Source organism: Equus caballus, chromosome 28 (assembly GCF_041296265.1).
Source record: "Equus caballus isolate H_3958 breed thoroughbred chromosome 28, TB-T2T, whole genome shotgun sequence".
NCBI classification, from domain to species: domain Eukaryota; kingdom Metazoa; phylum Chordata; class Mammalia; order Perissodactyla; family Equidae; genus Equus; species Equus caballus.
In genome coordinates, this window is record NC_091711.1 from 41,890,696 (window position 1) to 41,909,096 (window position 18,401).

The window sequence follows — 18,401 nt, forward strand, 5'->3', positions numbered from 1 at the left end:
AAGCTCAGCTCCTGCAGGGCAATTCCAGGGCGACGCCTCCTGCCTCCTTCCCTTCCTGGGATGCCATGCCCTCCACACGCAGGTGGGAGAGCTGAGGAAGGCCGAGGCCACCCTAGCTTCCCCTGAGGGGTGTCTGCCCTCCACACGGGCTGTCAGAAGCTCCCCCCAGCCATTGCCCAGACTGCCTGATGTCACAGAGCAGGACGGTGGGAGGTGCTGGGGTTCCAGGGGGTCTGCTCGGTGACTAACCCTGGGCCGCGGGCCGGGAAGTGATGGGGCAAGGGTAGCCAGCGTGTCTGTGTGCCCAGGCCCCGCTGCAGGCCCAGCACGCGGGTGGCCCAGTAGAATCCTCCCCAGGCCTTGAGGCGGGTGCCCCTGGTCCCTGCTTCGATGTGGAGGTAAACAAACCCAGAAGGGGAAGTGTTTCCCCAGGAACCACTGGCCTCTTGGCCCCCCCGGGTGGGGCTGGCGCGGTCCAGGCAGACCTGTGGGCCTGAAGGGCATGTGGGGTTGTGTCCCAGTGTTAACCCGGGGCCTGGTGTGGGCACTGCCCCCAGGGCTCTCCAGGGTGACCCGAGGCACTGATCCTGCCCTCTGCTTGCTTTTCAGAGCTGTGCCCAGGCCACAGCCCCCAGGACCCTCACGCGCTGGTGCAGCCCATCTCCGCCATGCTGGCCTCCGACCCTTCCAGCTGCCCCCGCTGCCAGTGTGAGGCGGGCCGGCGTCCCTCGTGCCAGGAGGGCTCGGGCTCCGGGGACTCGGAGGGTGGCGAGGCCGAGGCAGATGGGGACGGGGCCCGGAGCAGCGAGGACTGCACCTCCTCGGGGCTGGGGAAGGAGGACGAGGAGGAGCCTGCGGATGGCGCCGCCCGGCTGTGCGGGGATGTGTGGCGGGAGATGCGAGCCAAGCTGCGAGGCATCGTGGACAGCAAGTACTTCAGCCGGGGCATCATGATGGCCATCCTGGTCAACACCGTCAGCATGGGCATCGAGCACCATGAGCAGGCCAGTGGGGCTGAGCACGGGGGGGGGGGGGGGTCCGGGCGGGGTGCAGAGGGAGGGCTGGGCGCCCCGGCCCAAGCCAGCACAGTCAGCCCCATGTGCTGAATACCCACTGAGGCTCTGTGTCCCGCGTGGCTGGGGCTGGGGCCGACGCTCCCCTGTGGCCTTGGTAGGCACCCCAGGGTCCGGCCCAGAGGAGGGAGGAGCTCTGGGTGTCTGCTGAGTGGGTGCAGGAGTGAACGAGTGAGGCCGCGCTGGGACTGGCCTCACTGGGGTGGGACCCAGGCCAGTTTCTTTCCTCCTAGGCCGTTCAGCCTGCACCCCAAGGCTCCACAGCCCACCCCCGGCCAGTCCCTTCCAAGCTAACTTGCATTTGTCACCTCTCCATGTGAGCCCTCCTGTGCATTCTCCCCAAAACAGCTGGAGTGATGTTTCCAGAGGCCAGGCTCTCCCCTGCCCCCAAACCTCCACAGCTCCCCATTGCCCCAGCACAAAACACAGACCTTTTCACTAACATTCAAGGCTCATGCTGAACATACCTTCAGCAGGCGGGGTGTCCTCCTGTCCCTGAGGCCCCCACTTACTCCACCCTCCCCACAGCCCCATGGCACTGAGGGTGGCCCTGCAGTTGTCCAGCAACGGCCGTCCCCATCTCCCTCCTCGGCCAGCCCTGTGGTTTCTTCCATCCTCAGCTCCGGGTGCATGGGGTGCAGGGGGTGTGGGCTGAGTTGAATGGTGTGTCCCAGGCCCCTTGGGCCAAGGGGGGTCCTACTGGGCGTTCAGGGGTCAGAGGAGTTCTGAGAAAGGGTCCCTAAGTGGGGATAGCACATGGGGAAGGGGATGGCTTCAGGGAGGTAGTGGGATCTCTGGGAGGATGTGTACGTGAGGAGAGGGGGCTATTTGTGGGGACACAGGATAGAGGGCTGTGGGGGTCAGCATAGATGTCCCCAGTCCACAGGTCACACCAGGGTGACAGCCTGGATGAAAAGTCCAGCCCTGGTTCCATTTGGAGAAACACCATTTTCTGGCTTCTGCTGCCCCCCACAGTAGTAGTTTCCCTCCCTGGGTAGTTTCCCTCCCTTAACCTGCACCCCAGTCCTGTGAGGACACCCCACTTAGCAGCTGACGGCCCTGAGGCCCAGGGAGGGGATGCCACTGGCCCAGGTCCCACAGCCAGTCAGGGGCCAGATTTGAACCCACATCTTTCTGTGGCCAGGCTGACACCCCGCAGGGTTGGGATTTCCCAGGCCCCTCTGCTTCCCTGCTGCCCTCTTTCTGCGGGGCCTCCACCCTTGCCGCACCACGCTCTCATTTCCCTCTTCATTAGTTCGCCAAGCGCAGGCTCCATTCAATTTACTTAAACACAGCCCCTGGGGCTGCCGACACTGGTAGGAGCTGCCGGTGTGCCAGCCATTCCGGCTTAATTAAAAAGATCTCTGGGGAGGGCTGGGGGAGGCTCTGTGTAGAGCAAAGCTGCGGAGACAGGCTGCCCAGAACCCCCTCGCCTGGGGTCCAGCCTTCTGGCCCAGCGCTCCTGGGGGAGGCCCCGCAGGGAGCAGATGCCGTTGGGCTGCTGGCTCTGGTTCCTGAGTGGGGCAGCTCCAAGGGACCTGTCATGTTGTGGTCCTGCTGCACAGAGCCGGAGCGTGGTCCCTGCAGGGGACCAGCCTCCGAGAGCCAATTGCCTAACCCTCAGGGATTTGCACGCCCGCTGCTGAAAACGGTTGCTAGCTTGGAAGTGGCCATGGTGGGAGTATTGACACTGTGGAAATTGGCATACGCTACAAAGCAGGGCTGTTTTCAGGGGCCTGTCTGCCAGCGTCCAACTGGTCCCTGCCTTCTGAGCCGGCCCCTCCAAGGCAACATGCAGGCCAGGGCAGCTGTGTCCTCTGGGTCCAGCCTCTCCTTCTACCCCTGCCCCAGCCTCAGGCCAGGCCATGGCTCTCCCCAAGCCTCCTCAGGGTCTCCCTGCCTGGCCTGTCGCCCTCTCTCCTGCTGCTGCATCCTGTCCGAGCAGCCTTCCAGCCTCGAATATGGTGGAGGCTCTTCTGTCTGGCACGGCAGGCACCCCCTGGTGCCCCCATCAGCTGGGAGAGGCTGTTTACTGAGCACCTACTAAGTGCCAGGCCCAGAGGCTGTGTGGTGTGTTGAGTCCTCACAACCACCCTCAAAGCAGCTATTGTCACCTGCCCCCTCCCCGCACGTTGAAGGCCCCTGCCCAGAGAGGTGAGGTCCGTCACTCAAGGTCTGGGTTCCGTCCCCGGTTGTGCTGTTGACCGGCGAGGTGGACTTGGGCAAGTCACTTGGCCTCCTTTAGCCAGTGTCCCCATCCGTAAATGGGCGCACGGTCCCCTCCTCACAGAGCGGCTGGGAGGGTTCCATGCATTAGGAAGCCTGGCACACAGTAGGTGTGCTCAAAGTTAGGAATTATTTCTGAATCTTGTGCTGGAGCTTTACGCCCCCACCCTTGGAGTGAGTTTACCATCCACTCTCTGGAGCCTCAAAAAATTAATTAATTAAAGAAAAAGTGAGGGGGAGGGAGAATTTTTAAAATGTTCTTTTTAAAGCCGCTCGGAGCGGCAGCCATTGTGTGACGCAGCGAGCCCCATGTGGGGCCTGCTTGGGAGTTGCCACTGTTTTTGCTCCACTCCCCTCGGCTGGCAGACTGTGCTCGGCGGGAAGCGGCCTGCCCCCCATGTTTATTCTGAGCAGCCCCACCTGAGGGGGCGCCTGCAGAGAGAGGTGGCCCCTCTCCCTCAGGGGTGGTGGCCACAGAGGGGAGGCATCCTGGGGCCCCCTGCCACGCCCCGGCTGCCCACCCTACTGGCAGGGAGCTTGGTGTGGCCACAGGGGGGTGGCAGGTGGTGACAGTGGGACTAGCCTGGGTATTGCTTTCCTTCTCCATCGGTAAAGTAAGGCTGGCCGCCCCTGCCTCTCTGGTCATGGGGGCTCGAATGAATGAGAGGTGGGATTTTGGGTGCCTGTTGCCTTTGGATGGTCACTGCTGCCACAATCACAAGGGAGTGTCCCCAGGTTCCTCGTGGCCACAGATGCTATTCCTTGCAGGGACTGGCCTGGGAGGAGGTGACAGGTGACCAGAGGAGTCGGCCAGGCAGGGGCCTGTGTGACCCATGAGGCGGTCAGATACTGCAGTCTGGCCCCTGGACAGCCCTGGGAGGAGGGCGGGCCCAGAATGGCCGTGACTGAGGCTGTGTGACAGGCGGGGGCCAGGGTCAGCGTGGGCGGCCAGGTTCCCCCATCACCACCTGCTGTCACGTGTCATCACGTCCCTTCCCCATGTGATCCTCACCGCAGCCCTCTGGGGCAGGCAGGGGGAGTGTCTTAGCACCACTGGGCAGATGGGGAAACCGAGGCTTGAGTGGTGGAATGGCTTGTCCATGGTGACCGGTGTCAGAACTGGGCTCTGAGATGCTGAGGTGGAATTGGAGTTTCCACAAAGCCGACAGGAGGCAGGTAGGGAGTCGCTGCTCCTGGGAGCAGCCTCCGCCTCAGCTCTCCCCTCCCAGCCTCCACCCGTCCGGGTGCATGACTCCTCCGGGCTGGGCAAGGATGCTCACCAAGCTGGACAACTGAAAGGAGGGCCAGGCTGCACTGGCAGCAGGGCAGCGGTGCAGGCAGCCCCCCTGGTGCAGGGCTAACCCAGGCTGCAGCATGGCCACTGGCTCCAGCTCCCAGGGGACTGCATTCAAGGCCTCCAGATCAATGTATGGGTCAATACAGGCTGTATTCTCTCTTCAGCAGCCCCGTAAAGTCACTGCCTACCCAGGTCTGGAGTGACTCTGGGAAGAAGGAGATGGGGTGGCTTAGTGCCTGACATTCCAGCTCTGGGAGGGCTTAGGGGAGAGAGACACCAGCATGGGCTGCAGTCAGGGAAGGCTTCCTGGAGACAGTGGCACTGGAGATGGATCCTGAAGGATGACTAGGATTTCATCAGCAAGACAGAGGAGGGACAGATGAAGGTACCAGGAGCATAAGCATCCCCACAAAGGACCCTGAGCCCTCAAGGAGGATGTGCATGTGGGGCAAGGCAGACAGCCCAGGAGGCTCGGTGGGGGGCTGTCCATCCACGATGGGTCTTGAAGCTGGCTTTATTCTTACGGCAGTGGGGAGCCATGGAAGGCTCGTAAGCAGGGCAGTGACTTGTCTGTGCTGACCTGGAGCCTCAGTCAGAAAAGTGGGGCAGGTGAAGGCACCTGGGCCCTGGTGAGGGCGGCAGGCCAGGGAGAGAAGACCTGGGCTTGAGGTCTCTTCCACCACCATCTGGTGGTGGCCCTGGGCTGTTACTTCTCCTCTCTTAGCCTCAGGTTCCCATCTGTAAAATGGGGACACTGTAGGGTGACGTTTGCGGCTTAGATGAGATAATTCATGGAAAGTGCTTAGCACTGCCTGGCCCATGGGAGACGCTCCACACCAGCTGCCGTTGTCATGGGGATGGTGCTGGGCTAGATGGGCTCCTTGGGGCAGCATAGAGCCCCCTGCCCAGCCAGGCGCTTACCTACCCCTGCGGAAATGGCTGGAGGCTGGGCAGCCGGGGCCTCCCAAGCCTGGCCTCGGGCAGGGAGGGGCTGGCCCTGCCCCTGCCCGGCTCCCTCCACCTCTGGCCTTCCCTGCAGGGTGCAGCCCCTCTCACCTGTCCTCTGACTTAACCTGGTTTTCTGCCCTTCAGCGCCTCCTCTTCCTCTGAGGGGGTCATTGCTGCCTCCCTGCAGTCTCTCCTGTCTGTCTGTCTGCCTGCTCTTTCTCTCACTTCCTGGCTCTGTCTCTGACTCCCACGGTGTCATGATCCTGGTCCTTCATTCTGTTTTTGTCTGTGTTTTTCTCTCTGTGTCTCATATCTCCACACCTGTCTTTGCCTCTCACTCCCCGCGTCTATATTTGTCTGTTTGTCTGTCTGTCTGTCTCTCTTCACATACCTCCCTCCTTAGTCTCTCACTCATGGTGTCTGTCTGTCTCTCTCCCGCTCACTGTCTGTCTCCCAAAAAACTGCTCACAGGAGTGATGGATGGTCCATTAGGAAAAGATTAACAGGTGTGTGCTTGACTAGAGAAACAGCTGTTGTGGAGGAGGAGGGAAGCGAGCGGGTGACCTTTCAGGGAGAGCAGAGTGGCGGGCTCTGCACATCACTCGCGGGCGGGAGTGTGTTGTGTGGCGTGTGTGGCCCAGAGCGGGGCGATCGCCATTATGGACTGTCAACGTCCACATTTTTCATCTCGGTTTTGGCGAGCTGGGAAATTGGTGGCTCTGAGCTGCATCTGGGGCCTGGCTCAGCCGGGGATGCTGGGCCCCAGCCCCTCCCCACTGAGGGGCCCCTCTCAGGGTCCCACTCTTTTTTCAGGACCATTTTGTGAGTCAAATATAATTACACATGGAAATGGGGCCTTCTTCTTTTATCTGGGCTTGAGAGGAGCTGGCAGTTTTATTAGATTTCTCAGGCACCGGGCAGGAAGTGGGTGGTTTGGTTTTTTTCTTTTCCTCGTCTCCTTTTGACCCCAAATCACAGCAGGCCCCTGAAGTGCCCTGTCACGCAGGGTGGGCTGTGCTGGTGGCTCGGAGCTCCCCCACGTCCCCGTGCTTGCTCTGACTGGTCCCTCTGCTTGGACACTTTCCCTTCTTCTCTGTTGCCTGCCTCTCTCTCTCAGCTTTGAGGTCTCTGCTGAGATGTCACTGCTCCTGACTCCACTCATTGTTCCCCCCAGCCACCCTCAGCTTCCCTCTGTTTTGACACCTACCAACTGGCTTGTTGACTTGTGCGTCGGGCTTCACCACCAGAGCCCGCACTTCTCGAGGGCAGGGAGGACGTCCTGGCTCATTCGCCACTGGCCACCCTGGGTGGCACAAGTCCAGCACGCACTGGATGCTCAGAAGACCTGTGGAATACATGCAGGAATGAAGGGGTGAATGAATGAATGGATGTGTTCAGGTGGGGTTTCAGTCTGTGTGACCGGAGGGCAGTTGGAGGCTGACTTGGTTGGGTGCCTGGCTCTGCCACATCCTTGCTGGTGGCTCTGAGTGAGTCAGTTCACTTCCCCGAGCCGCGGTTTCCTCATCTGTAAAACGGAGATGCCCACGGTGACCACACAGGCTGTCTGAGGCATCAGTAACTCTGTTGGGGGTCAGCTCAGCTTGGGGCTTATGGTCGGGGCTGGATGAATGGCCCTTCCCAACGTGGCTCCGGGGTGAGCAGACACCAGCCACTTCCCCAGTCCCAGAGGGGCCGTGGGGGGAGAGGGCCCTTAGCAGAGAGATTTGGGATGAGTATCGTCTCACTCCCCGCCCCTTGCTTTATGGATGAGGAAACTGAGGCCGGGGCGGGGGTGGACCTGGAACCCTGCCCGTCATGGCCCTTGGTATGGCCTGTTTTATATACTGTGGTTGCTCAGATGGTCCCGTTTGTGGGGATGTCACCTGCTGCTAAAAACCAGGAGCTGAACAGCTCTGGGAGCAGAGGGTGGCTCTGTGGCCAGTGGGGGCTCATCTCCTTCTGACCAACTGGTGACTTTAACCCTTCACCTCCCTGGGCCTCAGTGTCCTCCTCTGAGAAGTGGGTGAAGTAGGCCCCGCCAACAGGGCGGTCAGGTGGATTAAGAGCCATCGTGGCACACAGTTGGTCTCCGTCCTCTTTTCATAGTGCACGGGGGTCTCCAGCCACCGGCCGTTGCTGGGGAAGGGCTGGGTAGGGCAGTCTGCACAGGCAGGGGTTAAGGGCAGGAGCCTCGGAGCCAGGCTGCCTGGGTTCGAGTCCTGGCTCTGCCCTGTGGTAGCTCCGCAGACTGAGGCAGCGTCTGCCTTCTCTGAGCAGCTTCCTCCCTTGCAAAGTGGGCTCTCATGAGGGGCTGAGTGACATGACGCCTGTGAAGTGCACGGAGCAGGTCCTGCACACACTCACTAAACGGGCTGGGGCGGGGGGCCGGGGAGTCTCCACCATCACTGGCCTGCCGCTGTCTTGCTCTGTGTCTAGCCGTGTGACCTCAGGCTGGTTTCTGTGCCTCAGTTTCCTCACCTGTGAAGTGGGTATCATGATACCTCCTTTAGCGCGTGGCACCAGCATCATTTCCAAATCTGCAGAAGGTCAGTGGACCTCTCAGGACAGCAGGGTCGCAAAGCTCTCAAGGCCATTGTGTAGGGGGCAAGGTGGAGCTCCAGCAAGGACACTGGCCTCCCAGGACAGGCAGCCAGGTGGCAGGGCCTGGCCTCCCGCCTCTCTGGGGGTCCTAAAGCCAGTGGGCATCCAGAAGGGATCCATGGCTGCCCTGGGGCCTGACCGGGTCCCTATCTCCTGCCCCACCGGCCCCGCAGCCCGAGGAGCTGACCAACATCCTGGAGATCTGCAACGTGGTCTTCACCAGCATGTTCGCCCTGGAGATGCTCCTGAAGCTGGCCGCCTTCGGGCTCTTCGACTACCTGCGCAACCCCTACAACATCTTTGACAGCATCATTGTCATCATCAGGTGCCGTGCCCGCCCCCCGCAGGCTGTGGGCCCAGAAGCAGAGCGGGGGAGGTGGGAGACCTAATGCACTGACTCCAGCCAGTAAACAAACCACGTAAGACCAAAGGAAACCAATTACACTGAAAAATACTTATCGACACAGTTAAGACTTTGTGATTTAGCGGTATACGTGCCTCTGGATTAACGCATGAAATAGCAAGATCTAGCAGCAGGTCTGTGACTAGCACCATTCCAAAGAAGGGATGAGCAGAAATAATATTCGGAAATACCTGCAGCAACCGGCACGTGATATAAAAATATCAGTGATTTTGATTGGCCCCAAAGTCATAGGAACTACTAATTCTGTGTGGTTTGTTGTTTACGTTCATAATCAAAAGAATGTTAAATCTCAAAAAAGAGGTTGTGACCTTCATGGACCTCCTGAATTCTAGACATAAACTTCTTGGGGGGTGTCCGTGGACTCTGCTCAGGAGCCCCTGATTTATTATTTATTATTATTTATTATTTATTATTATTATTTGTGCCATGGAACGCCAACGACTGTGAAATAATCTTGGTTGAATGAATGAATGAATGAATGAATGGAAACTCCGTCTCTCCATCCTCCTGGCCTCTCCTTCTTCCTCTGCCCTCCTCTCCTCCCGTCCTCCTGGGATCCCTCCTGCCTCTCTCCCCTCCCACCCCCGACTGCCCCTCGGGCTGCAGCATCTGGGAGATCGTGGGCCAGGCGGACGGCGGCCTGTCGGTGCTGAGGACCTTCCGGCTGCTGCGGGTGCTGAAGCTGGTGCGCTTCATGCCCGCGCTGCGCCGCCAGCTCGTGGTGCTCATGAAGACCATGGACAACGTGGCCACGTTCTGCATGCTGCTCATGCTCTTCATCTTCATCTTCAGGTGAGCCCTGCCCACACTGGGGATCACCCCTGTGGAGCCTGCGAGGGCCGTGGGCAGGAGCCCCGGGGGAGAGTGGCTGGTTGAACTTCTCTGGGCAACACCCTGGACCTGGGTGTGACTCCTGGCACCATCCTTTAATCCCCTATGGCTCTGGGCGGCAACCTCCTCTCTGAGCCTCAGTGTTCACGTCTATAAAATGGGACCAGGGCTGCCCCCTCCCATCTTACTCTGAGAATGAAACAAGGTGGGTGGGCAGAGAGCTTGATGTGTGTGTGTCCCTTGAGCCACCTCCATCCCTCCCCCAGCATCCTCGGGATGCACATCTTTGGCTGCAAATTCAGTCTGCGCACAGACACGGGCGACACGGTCCCCGACAGGAAGAACTTCGACTCCCTGCTGTGGGCCATCGTCACTGTGTTCCAGGTGAGCAGCAGCCTGTGTCCGTGTGCTTCAGGGGAGGGGCTTCTCCCAGGCCCGCCACCCAGGATCACTCTTCAGAGGTGTCACCAGCCTTGGAGGATCTGGAGAAGAGGGGCAACCTGGCAGGGAGGCCCCTCAGCTCCAGCCTCCAGGGGGCAGGCCCTGGGTGCGAGGCCAGGCTGGTGCAGCACTGACTCGGGGGCTGGACTGACTGTGGGGCACCCATCCCTGCCCCTCCACTCCTGCCCCTCTGCTTGGGCACGTTAGGATTCTTCTCTGAAACTAATTCCTTCCGTGTAATGTGGGCTGGTTCAATGAGTATCCATATACAGGTGCAGTGGGTGCAGAAGGAGCAATGCGAGGAGGAAGGGTGGGCCCGTGTCCGGCAGCTGGGGCATGAGCAGTAGAGTGTGCTGAGAGGCTGGGTTGTGGGAGCAGCCGGGAGGGAGCACCGGTCAGTGGGGCATGAGTGTCAGGGCAGGAGTGTGTAATGCAAACCCAAGAGTGTGGGCAAACTGGGGGCAGCGGGCAGGGCAGCGCGTGTGTGAGGAGGGCGGGCACGCCCCAGCTAGGGCCATGACGTATGAGGACTGTGAGCCCGGGTGAGAGGATGCTGCAGTTGTGCATGGGCTGCAGCGTTCCTGTAGCTGTGCCAGCCGCTGGGCTGCTCGGCCCTTGGGCTGGGCTGGGGCCTGGGGGCACTCTGGGGCTCAGCCGTGTCCCCTCCCCCACAGATCCTCACCCAGGAGGACTGGAACGTCGTCCTCTACAACGGCATGGCCTCCACCTCCCCCTGGGCCTCCCTCTACTTTGTTGCCCTCATGACCTTCGGCAATTACGTGCTCTTCAACCTGCTGGTGGCCATCCTGGTGGAGGGCTTCCAGGCAGAGGTGACTGTGGCCCTGGTGGAGGAAGCACCCCCACGGGGCCTGCACAAGACTGGATGGGGGGCAGGGGTCCTGGGTGGGGGAGGACTGCAATTCAAACATCTAGCAGGCAACAGGTCCCCAAAGGAGGGGGTGCCAATGAGGAGATGAGCTTCCCATCATGGGGAGCATGCAAGTGGAGGCTGCATCTGGGATCCCTGCCTCTCCCCTAGTGGTATAGGATGAGGCCTCTCCATCTCTGAGACTCTGAAGCCCCCAGGATCTGGGATTCTGGATCCTGCCGCCTGCATTCTCTGAGGCAGTGGGGACACGTAGTCTGGCAGATGTGGGTTTGTGGTCTAGATCCTCGTTAACTTCTTACCCCCCTTTTCTGAGCCTCAGTTCCCCATCCGTAAAATGGAGGTGAAACACCCTTGAAAAATTCGGGAGGGAGGGAAGGGCTGAGCTGACTTGCATTCCAACGTGAGGGACGGTCTCCCAGGGCGACGCCAATCGCTCCTACTCAGACGAGGACCGGAGCTCATCCAACATGGAGGAGTTTGACAAGCTCCAGGAGGGCCTGGACAGCGGTGGAGGTAAACAGACCTCTACTTGTCAGCTAGGGGGCCAGGACCCTGCCCCAGAGATCCAGGTGGGCAGAGGGCACAGGGTCCGGCTTCCCCTCCAGCTCAGGATCTGGGGCTGCTAATTCTCTGGTTGTTGTTTACATTCACAACTGAAAGAAATGCTAAATCCAAAAAGAGGTCAGTGACGTTTGGGCCCTCCTGAATTCTAGCCACTGGAGTGGCTGCAGCCCACTCACACCCTCCACATGGTGTGGCCTGTTGGGAAGAGCCTCGGGCCTCGGGACACCTGGCTTCTGGTCCTGTCTGTCACCACTGGGCAGCATAGAACCTCCCCCACCCAGGCTGTGTCCTTCTCAGTAACCGGGCTGGACAGTCTCTGCCTTGCTTCCTGCAGTGGGCGCGGGAGTGAGGTTCCCGTGCTGGGCGAAGCTCAGGGCTGTCCCTGAGCACAGAAGGCAGGGGAGCCACTAGTCCAAAAATTAAGCTGAGAGCCCTGCAGGCGGGGCAGAGGGGAGGCATATGTACTGGAGTCCAACCAGGAAGACTTCCTGGTAGAGGAGGTCTCCCCAGAAAAACTCTCCATTTTTGTTACCCTCCATGTCTCTTTCTTTGTCTCACGGCTTCTTCTGCTCTTATTCTGTCTGTCTGCCCCTCCCTCTGTCTCCATCTTGCCCCTCCAGATCCCAAGCTCTGTCCAATCCCCATGACCCCCAATGGGCACCTGGACGCCAACCTCCCTCTGGGTGGACACCTGGGCCCCGCTGGGACTGTGGCACCTGCCCCCCGCCTCTCACTGCAGCCGGACCCCATGCTGGTGGCCCTGGGCTCCCGCAAGAGCAGTGTCATGTCACTGGGGAGGGTGAGCTACGACCAGCGCTCCCTGGTGAGTCCTTGTGGGGTGCTCTGCATGGCTACCCCCTGCTGGGGGGGTGTTGAGGGACCTTGGGCGCTAGTGCCTGCCTGTCCAGCCTCGGACTGGTACCTAAGCTAAGGACACCAGACCGTCCAGCCAGAAGCAGCCAGGGACCATGTCTGTCGCATTCCTGGGTGCCCAGGGCAGGGCTGGCAACAAGGAATGAATGAATGAATGAATGAATGAATGATGCCAGTAGATCTGGTGTAGAGAACTGGATCTTCATCTTAGCTGTAACGTGTAGGGTAAGGAGCTGGGCTTTGGCATCAGGCAGACCTGAGCTCAAATCCAGCCTCTGCCACTTCCGAGCTGTGTGACAACGAGCAAGTTACAGCCTTTCTCTGAGCCTCAGTTTCCTTACCTGTAAAATGGGAAGCTGCCCCAGCTTGCTGTACCTTTCTCAGGGGAAGTGAGGTGGCAGGAAGGGATGTACCCACACTGTGGACATGCCCACACGTCCACACATGTAGATGGAGTGAGAGGCAGGGCAGAGAGAGGACCCCTGGGCCTGGTCAGTTCTGTCGCCCACGGGCCAGGCGGTGGCCCTCTCAGGGCCTCAGCGGCCGTGCAGGCTGCCTTCAGGCACAGCTGTGGGCTGTGGCGGCGCTGACCGGAGCCCCCCGCTTCCTCCCAGTCCAGCTCCCGGAGCTCCTACTACGGGCCGTGGGGCCGCAGCGGGGCCTGGGCCAGCCGCCGCTCCAGCTGGAACAGCCTCAAGCACAGGCCGCCGTCGGCCGAGCACGAGTCCCTGCTCTCGGGGGAGCGCGGCGGCGGGGCCCGGGCCTGCGAGGGCGCCCGGGAGGAGGGGCCGCCGCGGGCTGCGCCCCTGCACGCCCACCACGCGCTTCACAGCGCCCATCCGGCGCACCGTCACCGCCACCACCGCCGGACGCTGTCCCTCGACACCAGAGACTCGGTGGACCTGGCCGAGCAGGTGCCGTCTGTGGGCGCCCACCCCCGGACCGCCTGGAGGGCGGCGGGCGCGGTCACCGGGCACGAGGACTGCAATGGCAGGATGCCCCACATCGCCAAGGACGTCTTCACGAAGATGGACGACCGCCGGGAGCGCGGCGAGGACGAGGAGGAGATCGACTACGTGAGCGCGGCGGGATCCCAGGGGCGGTCCTGGGACAGGGGGAGGATCCGCGAGGTCCGGAGAGGGGGCTGAGGGCGGGGCTCGAGGGGGCGGGCTCGGCAGGGGCGGGGCCAAGCAGGTAGGGCTCCAGGTGGGTAAGCCCGGGGCGGGCCGGCACTGCCTACGCCTGAGCTGGGCCCGCCACTGGGAGAGCAGCCCTCCCTGCCTGCCCCGCGTGGAGCGAGGGTTCTGGTTTTGCTGGGACAGTTCGGAGGTCATCCGGTGGCCTCAGTTTGCCAGATGGCCCAGGTGGGCGCAGATGGGCAGTTCTGCGCGGCGCTGACCCGCCTGCACCCCATCCTCCGCTTGCCAGACTCTGTGCTTCCGCGTCCGCAAGATGATCGACGTCTACAAACCTGACTGGTGCGAAGTCCGCGAGGCCTGGTCCGTCTACCTCTTCTCCCCCGAGAACAGGTGGGCGGGGCCAGGCTGGGGCAAGGTGGGAGCAGGGGCTTGACGTGTCGGGGAGGGGGAGAGTTCCGCCAAGCCAGGCAAGGCCATTGGTGGAGGGACCCCCAAACCCCAGTGGGGAAGGGTCTGCAGGGGAGGGGAGTGTTCATGTGGGGGCTTTCCTGGGCATCTCCTCCAGCCCAGGCCATCCCTGTGCTGGGTGCCAAGTTGAACAAAGCCTCAAGTAACCTGGGTGCTCCTGTCGGGTGGGGTGCATCAGAAGCTTCCTGGGGGAGGAGGCCTTCGTGATGGGCTGTGGAAGCAGACTTGGGGAGGTGAAGAGATGGAGGCTGGCAGTTGAGGGAGCAGTCTGAGGGGAGGCCTGGGGGCAGAAGCTGAGGGCATCAGGCAACGTGTGGCAAGTGGCTGGAGGACAGGGCTCAGGTATTTGGGACAGTGTTTGGAAAGTTTTGAGTGCCAGGGCCAGCTGGGTGCCCTTCATCCTGTGGTGCCAGGAGCTGCCGCGGTGTGTGGTCAGGGGAGGCGGCCCCAGATGGGCACCCTGAGCAGGAGTGAAGTTACCACCTGTTGTGTGGCCAGAGGAGAAGAGCAGGGTCAGCTTCCTCTAGGCCATCCTGGTCCCCATGTGTCCTGGGCTCTCTGCCTTCCTCCTGGCCGGGGTGAGGGGCAAACCCACACTCATGTGGCCCCCTGCCCACCCCTGCCCAGGTTCCGGGTCCTGTGTCAGACCGTCATCGCCCACAAGCTCTTTGACTATGTCGTCCTGGCCTTTATCTTCCTCAACTGCATCACCATCGCCCTGGAGCGGCCGCAGATCGAGGCCGGCAGCACCGTGAGTGGCTGCAGCCTTCAGGCGGGGCAAGGGACGAGGCAGAGAGGCAGGCCACCAGGGCCTGCTATGGGACAGTGTGCCAGAGCCAAGAGCTCAGCAAGGCCCAACACCATGGAAGGAGGTGTGGCAGGGAGCTTGCCTCTGGGGTGGGGAACGCCCCCTTGGACTGTGAAGTGGCCGCCTCTCCTGGATGGCTGACCAGGTGGCCTGGCAGTTCCGGGAGCCCCTGGGCCCATGGAATCTCCTGGCTCTTTCAGGAACGCATCTTCCTCACCGTGTCCAACTACATCTTCACAGCCATCTTCGTGGGCGAGATGACGCTGAAGGTAGCTCCCGGCTTCACCTGGGACCTCTTCCAGCGCCACCTGGGGGGGTGGGGTGTCTGGCCCTGGCCCGCCCCTCCCGCGGCTTGTCACTTACTTGCCCAGCAGCAACGTTCCACAGGAAGCCTCCCAGGCCCACCCCTGCTCGGTGCCATTCCTTGGGCTCCCGGGACACGGGGGGAACCACGTCCCTGCTCTCTAGGAGCTCACACCGGCCAGAAAGGCGAATGCGAGGAGAGGTTTACAGTGTAGCGGAGGTGCCTGCTGGAGGAGGGGCACAGGGAAGGGATTCCGTCAGGGACGCCTCCCAGAGCGCGTGGCTTTGAATGAGGTTTGCCAGATGTGCCGGGAGAACGCAACAGGACGGCCTGCGGGGCCCCGAGCCTGCCTCCCTTATCGCCGGCCCTCGGGGTGGGGGGATGCTAGGCACGAGTGACCTCGCCCGCCCGCTCGCTGAGGCCGGCCTGTCTTCACCCACGCTGCCCGCCCCTCCCGCGGAGTCCGGCTGACCCCGCCCATCGCCCCGCCCCAGGTGGTCTCGCTGGGCCTGTACTTCGGCGAGGAGGCGTACCTGCGCAGCAGCTGGAACGTGCTGGACGGCTTCCTCGTCTTCGTGTCCATCATCGACATCGTGGTGTCCGTGGCCTCGGCCGGGGGAGCCAAGATCCTGGGGGTCCTTCGGGTCTTGCGGCTCCTGCGCACCCTACGCCCCCTCCGGTGAGGACGCCTCCCCTGCAGACGGGGGAATCCTGCACCGTCCAGGGAAGCCCCCTGGGTCTAAGTGGGTCTCACTCCGGCTCCCGACCCACTCAGTCCTTTGATAGCAGGTGTCAGGCGCCAGCTGAGTGGGGCCAGGGAGTGGGCTGTGGCTGCTGCTCCTGGGGGAGGAGCCTGGAGCCTCTGTGTTTGTGTGTATGTTTCTGTGTGTGTGTGTGTGTGTGCTGGAAGGGTGGGGCTGAAGGTGGCCCCCAGGACTGCTGCCCACTTTCTGTGTGTGCCTGGGTGGCTCACTGCAGTGTCTGGACTTCGGGCCCCAGACGAGGGTGTAGTGTGGACCCCAAGTGGTCTGGGTGAGGGCACAGTGCCTGCTCTGCCTATAGATCTGGGGCCTGGATGGTGCTCACCACCTGTTCTGCCAAAATCTGGGTTGCCTGGCCCCCTTCTCTGCATCACCTGCCCCTGTTCTCACACCCTGGGGGCCTGGCTATGGGCTCACTACGTCCCTGGTCCCTCCCTGCCAGTGTCATTAGCAGGGCACCTGGCTTGAAGCTGGTGGTGGAGACACTCATCTCGTCCCTGAAGCCCATCGGCAACATCGTCCTCATCTGCTGTGCCTTCTTCATCATCTTCGGCATCCTGGGGGTGCAGGTGAGGGGCTCCTGGGCTGGGCAGACAGTGGGGCGGGCCTGTGGTTGGAGAAGAGACTCTAAACTCCTGTCCAGTCTCTGGACCCTGTGCCAGCTGACCTGGGGGCTCAGGCAGCCCTGGTGGAACAGCCGTGGTCCCTGCCAGCAGTGAGCTCACAGTCCAGGGAGGGAGACAGATGCGGGCTCAAATGTCTGAGCGCCAGGCAGTCTGGGTAAATGGGATCACAGGGGCCCCAGCTCCACAGGAACACGGGGCTGGGCTGGGGGCAGGGGGTGAGCCCCCTGAAGGAGGTGACCTTCGCACTGGGCCTTGAAGGAGCTGACTTCCACAGGTCATGATGGGGGAAGGCGTTTCAGAGGAGGATGGGCACATGTGTAGAGATGGGACCAAGCAGCGCATGTCTGGGAAAAGACCCTGAGAGCTGTGGCGGGTGTAGAGAGATGAGGTGGGCCAACTGGGGAAAGATCTGGAATGGCAGCTAAGGAGCTGAGACTCGGCTCCTCCAGGCTAGGGACCGTGGAGAGTCTGACCCGGGCAGGGCCTGGAGCTGACTTGGATTTTGGTTTGGAGCCCAGCTCAGGAATAGGATGGGGCCTCAGGGCTGGACAGGGAGGAGTGGGCACATCATAAACTGTGTGACGGGGTCAGGGGGGTGGCTAGAAGGACCTGGGCCCTCTGGGGGTCTGAGCTGCTGTTGAGTGCCTTCGTCTGTCTTGAGTGTCAGCCCCGCACTGAGGCCCCCGGGCTCCTTGCCTGGGCCTGTGTTTGGGGCCGTAGCTGGGAGGGGCCCTGGGCACAGTTGTCCTTTGGGGTTGCTGAGAGGTCCACGGAGGAGCCATCAGGGCAGGAGGGCCTTGATGTGGACCCCGTGAGGACAGTGGCCCTGCCCCGTCCAGGCAGTTGACATGAGGAGGGCTTGGGTTCCTGGAGAGCGTCCCTTTACTTCTCTCTCCCTTGGGAATATGCAGGCAACTTGTGCCCGTGGAGTGCCTGCCCATATCCCCAGTGCAGGTCTGGGCTCTGATCTCGGGGTCTGTGGAAGACCCAGGAGTCAGACAGACCGGGCTGTGAGCCTTGGCCCTGCCACTTCCTAACTCTCAGAGGATTTGGGAAGATGCCTCGCACCCCTGGGGCTGTTTCATCTGGGAGGTACAATGAGAGCAGCCCCACTTTGTGCTGGGGATGTGGTGAGATGCTGTGGTCCAGCGCTGGGCCCAGGCTGCGCACAGAGCAGGTGCCCCTGAGGGGCGGGTCCCTCTTCTGATTTGCACCCCGCCCACACCTCGGGAGCTTTGGTAGGACGATCCCCAGCCCCTCCCCTTCTCCCAGCTCTTCAAGGGCAAATTCTACCACTGTCTGGGCGTGGACACCCGCAACATCACCAACCGCTCGGACTGCGTGGCCGCCAACTACCGCTGGGTCCATCACAAGTACAACTTCGACAACCTGGGCCAGGTGAGTGCCTCCACCACCCTCACCTGACCCGTCCCCGTGCGGGGTGACAGCTCGTAGGTGCCAGCGGCCCTGGGATTACAGACCAGGCTCCAGTCCTGCCCTGCTGGGACTTTCCCAGCCTCAGTTTCCTCTTCTGCAGCATGGGAAGGGTAGTGCTGCCCTCACAGGTGGGTGAGGCCCAGCAATCCTGAGCGCGGAGTGTCCAGTGGGCCCCTGGCACTTAGCAGGCGCTTCAGTGGACAGTGGTTCCTGGCCCCGACCCCGACCCCGGGGCACTGACAGGAGTTTTAGAGTCAGCCAGACCTGATGTGAGTCCGGCTCTGCCACTCACAGGTGGTGTGGCCTCTCTGAGCCTCAGTTTCCTCGTCTGTCCCATGGGAATGTTACTGCCCACCAGGCAGGCCGTGGCAGAGATGAAAGTGGTCAGGCCTGGCGCGGGGTGGGTTTCCCATCTGCTCCACTCTGCACGCCAGTTGCAGGCAGGACCCTGCTTGTTCCTGCCTCTCCCCTGATCCTCTCTCCTGGGGACCTGCCAGGTTTGACCCATCTGGGCAGTGCCCCAGATGCCCCCCAGCTGGCTGCCTCCAAAGAGCCTTGCCCCCCTCCTCAGAACTGCTCATGTTTCTTGAGGGCTCACCCAGATGGCTCAGTACGACTAGAGAGGAAGCGCCTTCCCTGGGTCACACAGGAGGGAACAGATCTAGGTCTGTGTGGCCCAGGGCCCGGCCCT

At 61.7% G+C, this 18,401-nt stretch overlaps 1 protein-coding gene across 2 annotated transcripts in view; it reads left to right on the forward strand.

Annotated features, from left to right (window-relative positions):
- The window catches only part of CACNA1I (calcium voltage-gated channel subunit alpha1 I), a 114,914-nt gene that overhangs the window by 75,031 nt on the left and 21,482 nt on the right, over nucleotides 1-18,401 (forward strand). For both annotated transcript variants that reach the window (XM_023631848.2, XM_070254562.1), the window contains exons 10-23: nucleotides 610-1,004; nucleotides 8,319-8,470; nucleotides 9,176-9,361; nucleotides 9,667-9,784; nucleotides 10,516-10,671; nucleotides 11,150-11,243; nucleotides 11,915-12,117; nucleotides 12,782-13,243; nucleotides 13,596-13,696; nucleotides 14,402-14,525; nucleotides 14,783-14,851; nucleotides 15,381-15,565; nucleotides 16,090-16,216; nucleotides 17,546-17,671. In XM_023631848.2, the coding sequence (XP_023487616.2) occupies nucleotides 610-1,004; nucleotides 8,319-8,470; nucleotides 9,176-9,361; nucleotides 9,667-9,784; nucleotides 10,516-10,671; nucleotides 11,150-11,243; nucleotides 11,915-12,117; nucleotides 12,782-13,243; nucleotides 13,596-13,696; nucleotides 14,402-14,525; nucleotides 14,783-14,851; nucleotides 15,381-15,565; nucleotides 16,090-16,216; nucleotides 17,546-17,671 (2,498 nt within the window). The remainder of the gene's footprint in view (nucleotides 1-609; nucleotides 1,005-8,318; nucleotides 8,471-9,175; nucleotides 9,362-9,666; nucleotides 9,785-10,515; nucleotides 10,672-11,149; nucleotides 11,244-11,914; nucleotides 12,118-12,781; nucleotides 13,244-13,595; nucleotides 13,697-14,401; nucleotides 14,526-14,782; nucleotides 14,852-15,380; nucleotides 15,566-16,089; nucleotides 16,217-17,545; nucleotides 17,672-18,401) is intronic.